The sequence below is a fragment of the Hermetia illucens genome, chromosome 2 (genome assembly GCF_905115235.1).
Source record: "Hermetia illucens chromosome 2, iHerIll2.2.curated.20191125, whole genome shotgun sequence".
In the NCBI taxonomy this organism is placed as follows: Eukaryota; Metazoa; Arthropoda; class Insecta; order Diptera; family Stratiomyidae; genus Hermetia; species Hermetia illucens.
The window spans coordinates 83187946-83200352 of NC_051850.1; the positions used below are offsets into that span (position 1 = coordinate 83187946).

At 42.7% G+C, this 12407-nt stretch overlaps 1 protein-coding gene across 1 annotated transcript; it reads left to right on the top strand.

Moving 5' to 3' along the window:
* Positions 1 to 9010: 9010 nt before the first annotated feature.
* Positions 9011 to 9736, top strand: LOC119649450. Its single transcript, XM_038051605.1, has 2 exons — positions 9011 to 9302; positions 9361 to 9736. Exons 1-2 carry the CDS (start codon positions 9165 to 9167, stop codon positions 9610 to 9612), a joined length of 390 nt encoding a protein of 129 aa, XP_037907533.1. The 5' UTR covers positions 9011 to 9164; the 3' UTR covers positions 9613 to 9736.
* The last annotated feature ends 2671 nt before the right edge of the window (positions 9737 to 12407 follow it).

Below are 12407 nucleotides of genomic sequence, written 5' to 3' on the forward strand. Positions count from 1 at the left end.
TGATTGTTCTTCCCATCCCAAAAGAAGCTATGATTGTTAATTCTGCCGATGACCTTGCTGTAGTTGTTACCGCAAAACACCCAGATGATGTGGGGGTCTACGCGACGGACACAAGGCCAGCGAAAACGGAAGCAATCTTATTAACGAACCGTGTAAGGAAGAACACCGTGAAGGTAAGAGTCGTTGGACATATGATCATCCCCAAGCCAGCTATCAAATACATGCGTGTAATGATTGCCTGCTTTTGTCACCGAGGCACTTGTAAGAATGCTGTAAAATATTGGTGGGCCGAAACACTGTCGCAGATTGCTTTTTAGCCGAGATGGCGCGATGTTACCTGTTTTACGCGTCCCCAGGTAAAATTCATTCTGAGAGTCTGCAGTGCTTTTAGAAGTACGTCGAATGAGGCAGATCGATTCTAACAAATAAAGGAATTGGACTGTACCATGAAAGACGCATGGCGAGGCACACCGAACGTAAGAGTGCCTCGAGGTCAGAGTCCTATGATCTCTGGCAACGCAGATGCGACGAAAGTTCGAAAAGGTGGTTGAACGCATAGGCTTATTCTCAACATTAGGGTATGACTCAAGGAGAAGCATCTATCATATTATGCAATTCCTCACAAGATGCAGTCGTTGCTGAAGGCAGTATCTGCTTCGATTCCGGCTGGATAATAAATCGAATTGTCCCAAATGCAGTGCGTACGGGAAGATCTAGAGCATGTGATATTGCATTGCCCAAGGTTCACGAAGGAGAGAGGAAATTTAAGCCAAGCCCTGAGAATACGGTTGCGAAGATGCTGAGGTCGAAAAAGAACCCCTGAAAAATGTAAGCAGGAGAAAACCCTAAGAAAAAGCAGAATAAATGCCTAAAGGCAAACCCACCCCGCGAAATAAAACCTAAATCGCGATTGTGAAGCTCGAGAGACCTCCGAAGCAAGAGGGATAGCTGACAGCAACTCTGCGCAGAGGAAGATATAAATATATGGGAAGCGCTTATAAAGCTATAATGGGAAACTTCAAAGGTTATACATTTTCCGATGACTTCCTGAAGATTGTTCAAAAGCAAGAGAACTGAGACACTGAGATCCCATAGTAATACCTGCAGTAACGAAAGAAGTACTACTGGAGAATTGCAGCCGATTTGGAAACAAAGCACTGGGCCTCGACGGTACGCTAAATAAAGGCCTAAGGCTGTTCCAGACATGCCTAGGAAAGAGGATCTTTTCTCAGTCATGTAAACGCGGCCGTTTAGTGCTGTTGCCAAAAGCTAGGAAGCCCCTTGGTGAACATCGTCGTATAGATCCATACACTTTTTGAACACTCTCAGGAAGTAATTTATAACAGATTGTTCCATGTTATTGAAAGTCTTAGAGGTTTTCGTGGCCAACCATTTAATTTTCACAGTGTCAGATCACGCACTTATTTATTTGCTTGGACGGCTATCCAATTTACAGGAAGAGTAATACCAGCAAGTGTTGCCCAATGATAACCCCGAATTTGCGAAATACTTTCCAATTGGAAACTAATACTTGGGCTTTTGGAGAAAATAGGTGTATTCATGGGAAGTACATTATTTCAGCGGTTGTTTCTATATGGCCCACTATTATGGAATATTTGTATATAGTTAGAATGATGTCGACTCGACTGCCCTAAAGACCATAACAATAGTTATGCCGAGAGCATAGCAGTGATTTTAGTTGCAAAACGGCGCCCGGGTGTATATTTCGAAAACAATCACTGCTTTAAAGCCCTGCCTGGAGAAGGCGGAGGCCAAATAGAAAATGGCGCTAATTAGTAAACGTCGTAAAGACACCTCAGATTACATTAGAATAGAGAGCCACATGATTATTTACAAACCAACTATCAAATACCTTGAAATGATGATAGACTAGGCAAAACTTAAGCAATATTTTCAACAAGTTTACGCTAAGGCTTTCAATACCAACTGTTACGTACGCAACAACCCACGCCACCGAGGCTGTCGACCAAGAAAACCCCCCCAACAGGTTTGCCAGTCGTGAACACCGACTGCGCGCGATAATATATGGAAATGGACGGCACGACGACCGAATGCTAACAGTTCGGCGAGATCTGGACCCGGGTTCTTGGTTCTCACGTGCCTTGACTCAGGGGTCAACAAAACTAAACTCACCCCCCTATTCGAGATGTGAAGTCTCGAGGCGAAGTGATACTACCGAAGATTTCAATCCAAAAAGGGCTAAAATGCCAAACGGCCTAATAGGGGAGAGAACGCGATCACCAAGAAAACACATAACGCGCGCGGAATGGACGGGGAAGAATTAGCTCTGGCATCTACGCGAGGAGTGGCCCCGCCTTCCTTACCTCTTCATGAGAGGCCAGATGATATGGTGGCCCTGCGGCGGCCCACCATTTAGCACTAAACACATTTAGTTATCAAATAAATTCCATCTCAACGAACAGAGAATACGTTTCAGCCGTACAAAAATGCGATAGTTCATGTTACTACTTCTCCAACTTTCTTTGAATTATATAAAAAAAATCATTCTTCTACCTCTGATCGCCGTATTCACGGAACGTAGCGAAACGTAAAGGCATAGATATTAACACAAAATATTAATAAGCTTTTCTATTTTGATTTATGTAGGGAACTTTAAAGTCATCAATTATCTTTGCAACACAGACTTGATTTGTACTCACAACAAAAAAAAATTTACCGCTACTTATCATTTTCATTGGGAAGTGTGGAAGTGTGGTGAACAAGTTGCGATGGGGTCACAGATTACCATAAGATTATGAATCCTTTCCACTTTTCACTGACGCCTGCCTACACAAAGCCGGAAGCTGCTCCCGGTGTTTGGCCGCTTTTGACATTCAGTCAGAGAGTCTTTTGCCTGCTGAGACGAGTGTCAGACGTTACCCTTACCAAGGAGACCAAACACAAGCCACAATATGAAAATAATTAGCCTCGCAAATGGACGAAATGCTCGCAACTTAGTGCTTTTCACTGTCGCTGCTACGTCACCTGCAGCTCAAAATTATTTGTGATTTCCGCCAGTGAGCACGACACCAAACAACACTCAATTTCTCACTTACTTCAATCCCCAATTATTTTACCGGTTGGATAGGGACCGTGGTCAGGAACACCTCATGCCAAATCGAGCATGAATTAACAGCTCTCAATCCCTATGAACACGAATCAACTCCCAAATACAGGTTTTGACTAAGGCTGGGAATAATTCAGAATTCCAGGTCAGCTGTAGATCCCCTAAACCTGACCTTAGCAAAAACCTTCTGCAACGCGGAATGAGGAGTCTCATCCCCCGTCTTTAACGTGAGGCGTAATTTTCAGATGAGGACTAATTTTTCACGTAGGACTTCCTCAGCCAGTTCAGCGGAAATACACTTGACCGAAGTTCTGGTGTCCACCAAGCCCAGTACATCCTTACTCCAAAAGGTGATGTTCGCATGTGGTCGTAGGTCTCCCTTCGGCTTGTTCGCTAACATTACCGACGAAAGGAATGGACGCGGAGAGTAGAACGCTTAAGCGGGTTGGTATAGTGCAGCTCCGAGATACTCATGATTCGCTCTCGAGCTTCCTGATACCTCCGCAACCGAATATGGTACGGAGCAATTGTCTATGTATGTGTTCATATGTCTCATCCCCAGACACATCTGGCAAAAAAATCGATAGTTTAGATTAGTAAGTGTATTAGAATCAATTGACAGTTTATTTAAATTGCCAGCATTGGCTACAATGCTCATCGACGAATCCGAGTTGGGCGTTGCGGTTACTTTTATAAAGTTATCGTTCAAAGACGCTATGGACTTGTCAGATTCAGATGGAATACAAACGTTAAATGCAACCCCAGACTTATCGCATTGCGAAGGAATTATGCCTGGTGATACAAACGGACTATGGACATGATAAATCTGTGAATTTGTTGACACAGCCTCTCCTATGTTTTGGGACCGCCGCGAGCCTGACGATGGAAAGTCACTGGTACGGTGCTCCCCCTCTGGCCATTTTTGATGCCACACAGTGCAACCAGGTTTATAAGTGTCCGGCGCGCCGCATCCGTAGCAAAATACCTTACGGGGCGCCCGACACAGGTCCACTTCTTCGATATTCGAAGATGTAAATTCAGAGTCGCTGCAGATCTTGTTCACGATGGAATTGAGACCGGGACAACATGAGGGATGGAGTGAAAGGTTCGTACTCCGAGAACTTCCCAACCATCCCACTGCACTACGGTGCTATGACATTTTCTGAGTAAAACTCTCCTAAACGGAATGCTTACCCCTGCTCGCAGCTTATCGTACAGCTCGTCGTTGGCAAGGGGGGTAGATAGGCGGTTCTCCAGCTGTAGAATGGTCTGGAGATACTCGTCGGAAAGCTCACCGTCTCCCTGAAACCGGCTACTCATAAGCCTACGGATATCTCCATTAGAGGCAGGCTGACCAAACCGCTCTAGCAGTTCGCCGCATAGTCGATTCCAGGCTAGAGGATCCGCCCTCCGTCGACACCGCCAGACCATTCCACAGCCGGTCCTGCTAACAACAAGTAGAGATGCCGACTCAGGGAGTGAAACTGCCCTCCAAGAAACTGCCAATTCAATCTAAGTTCCCGGAACTCCTCCCGTAACCGCTCAATCTACTGGACGAGTGGAAGTTCTGTTAGAATGTATGTTATGTCTGGCATTTATTGAATTAGAGGCTTGCTTGAAGGCCATTTCATGATAAGGATATAAAAAACAAAAAAAAACACTGCGAAAGTTCGTGGTATATATGCTCCTTCCCAACTCCCAGAAAATGTCAGTCCTCATAAACAAAATCTCCCATGAAGAAGAAAATTGACGACCACCGCCGACAAGTAGATTAATCAGCCCAAAGCTTTTTAGGAAAACAAAAGGATATGGTTGGGAAACTCTACGTTTTGTGAGGATTATGGTTAAAATCACAGACCTATGCTACTCCCAGGCTAGAGATGGGCTGACGGCAGGTTTCCTCTTTATCTCTACATGTTTGCTTCAAAGAAGCTTCTTGTCTAAAATAACTCCCAGATATTTCACTTCTTCGGAGAGTGGAAGGGTTGTACCGTGTTACGTGGCGATCAACACCCACTTCAGCACACACCAATCTCTGCATTAGCATAGCGTAGATCTAGTGTTCAGAGTTTCGCCAACACCATGCTCTCTGGTGGCATCACAGAGCTTTTGGAAAGGCGCACAGTAAAAAGCTCCCTCAATATCCACGAACACCCCCATCGCGTACTAACTCTTCAAAGTTGCATTCTCTATCTTTGAAACCAAAGAGTGGAAAGCAGACTCACAGGACTTTCCACATTGGTAAGCATGTTGGTTTTCAGTTACCTTTACCAAGAGCCAAGAGAAACCCACGTAGCCCAGAGCAAGACATCCTCGAAAAATATTTCTTAGAAGTTGCTCCATACCCTCCTTTAGCATCGCTGGGTAGATGCCATCCATGCCAGGAGCTTTGAAGTGTTCAAATGATAGTATAGCAGCTCTCGCCTTTTCATTGGTAACAACCGCTCTCTCAGCACCCCAATTCCCTTTGAAACACCTTCGCGTTGAAGGGTTTGCAAAAATCGCCAATTCACTTCTTCCCACTTCTGAGACCTGCTCTCTCTTGTACTTCCAAGAGAGCCTGTATAGACTCAACTCTGGGGTTCGTGAAAGTACCATCCAGTTTTCTAAGAGAGTTCAACTTGGCTGACTCATTCTTATTAGGGACTCTGCACAGCCTGGAAGTCTCTCATTCACCTTCCAGTTCTTCACAGTATGCTCTAAAAGAGTCACTTTTCAAACGTTTTACGAGCCTCTTATATTCACGCTGTGACGTCCAGAAGTTTAGCCTTCTTCATTTTTATTGCTTTTGCAAGCACGTTTTAGAAGTCGTCTGGTTGATTTCCTGGGGGTCTGTAGTTCTCAGTTTTACTATGGAACCGTTTTACCACGTTGGCCTCGGTAAATAGAACAAGCCATTTCAAAGCACTCTAGCAGTGTGCGATTCAGAGTTTTCAATTGATCTTCTATCGCCAAAGGAGTCCCTAGTCGCCTAGGGAACTCAACTTTGCCGCCTAGGATTCCGTCTTTGTATTACAACCTGTTCGCCTGCAATAGTTAAACCAAATTCTCAGTAACGGTGACCTGAAAGTGAACCTTCATCTACTACTCACCAGAAATATATAAGGACAGTCCTGCAACTTTGCCAGTTTTGCCGCCAGTAGATAGGAAGAAGCTTTGGCATGCTGCAGGTTGATTCGACTATGTTTGTAGCCATAAGTGCAGTCTAATATGAAAACCCCCGCTAACTGGAATGTCTGCTGCATTCAGTGTGGATCTCGCCGGGGTTACTAGCTTGTCCTCATATTCCGCCGAAAGTTCCGCTTTCTCTGGAAATCGCCACACTTGGTGGTGTATTAACGTCCATGTCCTCATTTCAAAGAAACTTCGTCTTCTTTCGCAGTGCCTTCCGTTGTCGTCGATTAGAAACCCTCCCAGGTTCACGGAGTCCGGACTGGATGGATTTCACACACCGGCGCTAGAGCAGTTACGACATTACCAGCTTCCCTGTCTGGTACAGCCAGAGGAGAAGATTCTGACAGGCAAGCCTTCCCTTCTCCGTTGGAGCTAAAGCTTCTTTCTGCCAAGCCTTCCTCCCCAGTAGTTTAGAAGAGTTAGGTAACAATGTCGCCGACAGGCCGGCCGTAGTGAGATTTCCAGTTCCTCTCATTAAGGGAGTTGCTGTACTATCCTTTTTGGCTGACCGCGCCGTAGACGCCGGGTGTAGGTTTTTCCACTGAAGTGGAGAGCATATCTTCCACAGATTTCTCCGTGGGGGAACTTGGATTAGGTGAGGCCTCCAAAATCCGTGCCTCGATTCCGACCTGATTTCTCAAAGTCGCGGATGGATTCGATGTCTGTGATTTCTTACCACTTGGAGAGTTAAAATCCTTTGTTTCCATCTTCATGTGTTTTTGGGCACCCTTAGTATAGTAGTAAAGTACCACAAGCTCCCCCACCACGACAAGATGGTGTCCTAGGGGGAGATATAACAATGAAGAAGAGGTATTCTTCTTTAAACATGATTCATTCAAAATATTCCTCTTCGACTAATATTTGTTCTCTCTTCAAATTTACTTGTTATGCAGTCTCAAGCCATACCTAAGGGTAGTTGGGAGAGTTTTCCTCATATGTATGTAATTAATTTCACAAGTACTCCTTATTAAACATTACGAAAAGAATAACATACAGAATATCCAACGAAGATAGTTCTTGAATTTTTTTTATATATAATTCAGACAAATTTGGGAAGTAACAATATGCTATAGTTCAAGTATGTTGTTACTTCTCAAATTTTTCTGAATTATATATAAAAAATTTATTCTTCTATCTCTGTTCGGCGAATCCACGAATCGTGACGAAACGCATAGATCATACAAAATATTAATAAGATTTCTCTGATTTGATTTAGTAGAGAACTATAAAGCCATCAATTATTGTTACTACACAGATTTGATTATTCGTCCTTCAAATTTTCAATGAGTAAAAAACGATTCGTGCTAAACGTTCTAAAGTTGTCGTTAGATTCAGTCAGAGAGTCTTTTGCCTGCTGAGACGGGTGCCAGACGTTCACCTTACCAAGGAGATCAAACACAAGCCACAATATGAAAATAATTAGCCTCGCAAATGGACGAGATGCTTGCAACTTAGTGCTTTTCACATCGCTGCTACGTCACCCGATGCTCAAAATTATTTGCGATTTACACCAGTGAGCATGACACCAAGCAACACTCCATTTCTCACTAATTTCAGTCCACACTTATTTTAGCGAACTTACCGGTTGGATAGGACCGTGGTCAAGGTCAGCTCAAGGCAAATCGAGCATGAACTAAAACAAAACAAGTCGGGAAACCGAAAGCTAGACGCTTCAGGTATGAAAGGTTTTGTGTATTTCTTTTATAAAGAGATATATTATATATTATGTGAAAATAGCCACTTTCAAGTGATATTGACATTCATAGTCTTGAATTTGCAGAGGAGCGACAGATTTGACCTAGTATAACTTTGTTAGTAATAGTGCGATTTTCACCAAATTTAGCAGGATCATGCTCTATACTGTAGCTACATTCGTGATTCTAGGGTGAACTTAAAGGGGGTTTTCCTGTGAATTACTAAAAATTATAGTAATATACAATTATTAACTTTATTTGAACAGGTATCGATATGGAGGGTATTTCGGAGCCTAGGCACCATATAGTGGCAGCCTCCTGATTTTTTCCAGATTTTTCGGTTTGGTAGCTCCTGAGAATGGGTTCATTAGAAAAATGACCACTTTCAACCCCCCGCACTCCCCACCTTTTCAACAAAAGTCAAAACTAAGACTGGCTTCGAAAAGTACTAACCGAGACCTTTAATTTGATACCCCACATGACTATATTTGATGAAAAAAAAATTTACACTCCACTTTTGCACTTAAATTCATCGTAAAAGGATGTAACTCATTATTTGCATGAGCGTTCACAGTTCCCACCTTTCTACCAAATTTGGTGTCAATCGCTATAACCGTCTCCGAGAAAAATGCGTGTGACGGACAGACAGTAAACCGATTTTAATAAGGTTTTGTGGTTACACGAAACCTTAAAAAAAACGTTTTTCCTTCCTTCCTTCCTATGCGGTCTGGATTCCATTCCATCTCCATTCCTTGAGTGACAATCCCACGTACACCATCTCAACACTTGCCTTCGGAAAACAATCCTCTCCCTCCCGCTTGGCACTCCGCTGCCATTTTGCGCGGCAAAGCAGAGCAGGGCATCCACAACGATAAACTTTCCTTCCGTGGCCGCAACTAGACGACGGTTTAAAGGATAATATCGAAAAATAACGCACGAAAAATACCAGAGCGTGTTGTCTTCAATAATAATTTCAATGTAGAATTTTTAAATTTGCCAATTTTTTTAATCAGAACTAACATTGTGTTTAGGAGTAGCCGGCGTTGAAATACGTGTATGTATGTTAGTTTTAATTTGATTTAAAGGCATCAAAGACATACTTTGACATTATTAAACATATTCATTTAGATAATTGCTTGTACCTTACAACAATGAGAGTTTGGAACTAACTGCTTCTTGAACAGTACATTGAAGTCTGATTTACTAAAATGTTTCCAAAATTGGGTACTAGATTCCTATGGTTTAGTAAGCCAGCACCTCCCAGACGACCGCCTTATACACCAAATTCCAAAGAATTCATCCTTATTATACTCGCAGTCATCGTCGGAATCGCGTTTCAAGCTTTCGTAAGGTGCACCAAGTATCCAGTCAGCATTATTATTTTGAACCATTTCTTCTTTCTAGGCGCCAGTCATAATTTCAAAAATCAAAAAACTCTGGAAATTCGGCCTGAATAATCTCTGCAATGATCGTGGACAAAATTTCGTCGATTTTCATGTCTCAAGGAAAATTGCTACCGAATCGTATAACACGAAAGTAGCGAAATGCAACTATAAGAAGGGAAATGAAGACAACCAAATGAGGGAAAGCTCGAGCAAATCGCACTTGAGAAGGCCAAGGAGTAAGATTCCCTTGAATTGCGTACAAAGCAAATGACCAAAAGTGACAGACTTCGTGGCCAAAAAACATTAAATTTTCGCAATTATTTGCACATAGACCTGTGAACGTGGTTTTGTATGTACATCCTTGTGAAAATAAATTACTTTGATGTTCGTATGGATTCCTTCCTATCTAATGATGACGTCGCAGACATACTGCACTTGTTCAAAAGTGACTGCGTATATCATCACTGCCAAGTAAATATTTAATGGTCGGCTTGGTGATGAGGACGGCTTCCGTTTTTCTCTCCACAAATATCAGTTCAGCGCTCTTTAATCCAACCTTAAAAGCGATCATATAACACAATATCTCCGAAATGCAATGCAATCCCAGTACTATGTCATCGGGGTTATCCACCATCGCAGCCTCCTCCGGGAAGATTAAGTATATTATTGTACGTGATGTTCCATAGTAGTGGGTCCAGTACGGGGCCATGTCAGGTACTCATGGAGATAACTTATTCCTTGAGCCCCTGATTGGTGCCATACGGGCATCGTTTCCTTTAAGTAATTTTTAACAATAACTGGGCGTACCAATCGTCACTAAAGACTCTCGTATGCGGGTTTAATTATATATGGTTGCCATTATTCACTAAATAGGGCATAGCGCGTAAATCACACCTGCGCACCATCGCTTCAGCTACCTTCAGCTCCTAAGAAATATGCATTTTTTCACTGCTGTCCTACGCCACCTGTTTCTAAAGCGACCCACTTGTCAGCTATGCTGGAATGAAGGATAGCACAATTCACAATGGAGTTCTCAATGTGTGACTTATCCACTCCCACTTCTACAATATTTACTAGCATTATCCTTGAGCAGCATTATCGCAGTTAGTATCAACAATTAATCTGGCTTTACAGGCCTATTTGGAAGGCTTTATTGGCTTCCAGCAATTCGGAGTTGTAGGTTAGGTAGGTGCTTCCAAATATTTCTCATTTTGTCTAAGAGACACACAAGTCTACGGGATTGCATGGAGATTTGCTAGCCCTATGAAGCAATATGCTAGAAATATTCCCTTAGCCAAGCAAACTTTGAACAATTCAATGTGCACTCCCGATCTAAACTTCAGAGCGAGGTTATATGCCTTATCTAGTATACCGTTCGCTGAAGTCTCATTACCCCTTCTGCAGACTTCCTTATAGATGTGTTCATTTTGCCCCTGATCACAGCTTCACAAAAGGTGGAACCAGTTCCTTGTTACATCAAAAGTTTGATCTTTGCTGGGGAATTTGTATCTCCTTTGTATAGACGGGTCGAATGCTTTGGGTGTACATTGCGTTATATGAAGTACTCTCTCCGTGTCTCCATTTAAATGCTCGCCTTATTAAGATGGTCTAGCTAAACTTCCAGAAATGTTTGCTCATTCATTATTTTTGTAGACCAAAATGACGTCCTCCTTTGTTTTGTATTTGGAGATGGAAGTTTCCTATCCTGTGATGCACCCATAACTCAAAAATTACAGCCCGTTGGCCGATATAAGTAGTCTTTGTTAACATGACTGGACATATTACGTATGAATCCATTGTTGACAAAAGTCAGATCTACGACTAAACTAGACCCCTTTTACCTATAGGAATCACTAACGATTTTTAACACATTCAATTTATTGTTCTTATTTTGTTTGACAAAATTTAGCTTAGAACTAAACCTAATACTATGTCTAACAAACTTAATTTTACAGATCACTTATGTTAAACTATTAAAAATTTAATTCAAGGTGGAAAGTCGGGAAAACCTTCTACTTCTTCAATATGATGACGGATGTGGTGTCTTTTTCCATGTCGGCACATGTCTCTTGAGAGTTTGGGCAATCAGATACGTCTAGTCTGTCATTAGTTTATTGAGCGAACGAGTTGACAAAGTCATAAGGGCTTGACTTTTGTGGAAGAGGCGGTTATATGTTAGTGTATTAAGGAATTTCGTCGGAGAAGTTGATCCTAATTGTGGTTGGATAGTATATTGACTGGGAGTTGGTGTGATCGTGGGAAATTAGTGGCCGCGGTAAGTTGCTCTGGCACGCACCGACGAACTAGCTAGTTGGGATAGGTTTGGGCTTGGGATAGAAGTTTTATTAGGGATTTGATTAGGAATACGTCTATGCGGATGGTGTTCACTGCGTCATAAACATCTTGGTTATTTAGAGGGTGGTGGGGATTCAGGGCTGTGTGGGACAATCTCCTCTCTCTTGCTTTAAGGCGTTCCATTTGGTGCGATGAAAGGTCGCACCAAGCGACAAAGCGAGAGATCAGAGGTCGAATTAACTGTTTATAACAGAATAATTTGATTTCCGATCGGAGAGAGGAGTTCTTGTTGAAGAGGGGCCAGAGGTTTTTGAAACCAAGCAGTGTTTTATCTAGAATATGACTCACATGAGGAATCGGGGCGCGTATTAAGTTGGACGCCAAAGTACTTGGTGGACGTAACACATGGGATTTGGGTGATGTCAGCATCTACGTTTAGGTTTCGTGTGTCAGTCATTCTCTTCCGTGTAAATTTAGATTTACCACGAAAGCTTATGACTTCACACTTCGCTGGATTCAGAAAGAGTTTCCAGGATTTGAGGTATGAGTTGAGTATTTGGAGGGAGAGGTTCAGACAACGTTAGCTAGTCTGTAGGTTAATTGAGGCTGTGTACAATATTAGATCATCCGCATATTGGTTGGTTTTAACTGGGTTGCTGAGGAAATTTTCTAGAGGAGTATCGGCGGAGTATATGGAAAACAACCTAGCAGATAGAAAAGACCCCTGGGGGATACCCGCTGGAGGAAGGTAAGGATTGAAGAGCGTATCGT

Bases quoted from the DNA above. Each gene is read 5' to 3' on its own strand.
- LOC119649450 (XM_038051605.1), top strand. From the start codon at position 9,165: ATGTTTCCAAAATTGGGTACTAGATTCCTATGGTTTAGTAAGCCAGCA. The intron at 9,303-9,360 runs GTAAGGTGCACC...TCTTCTTTCTAG, and splicing joins GAATCGCGTTTCAAGCTTTC to GCGCCAGTCATAATTTCAAA.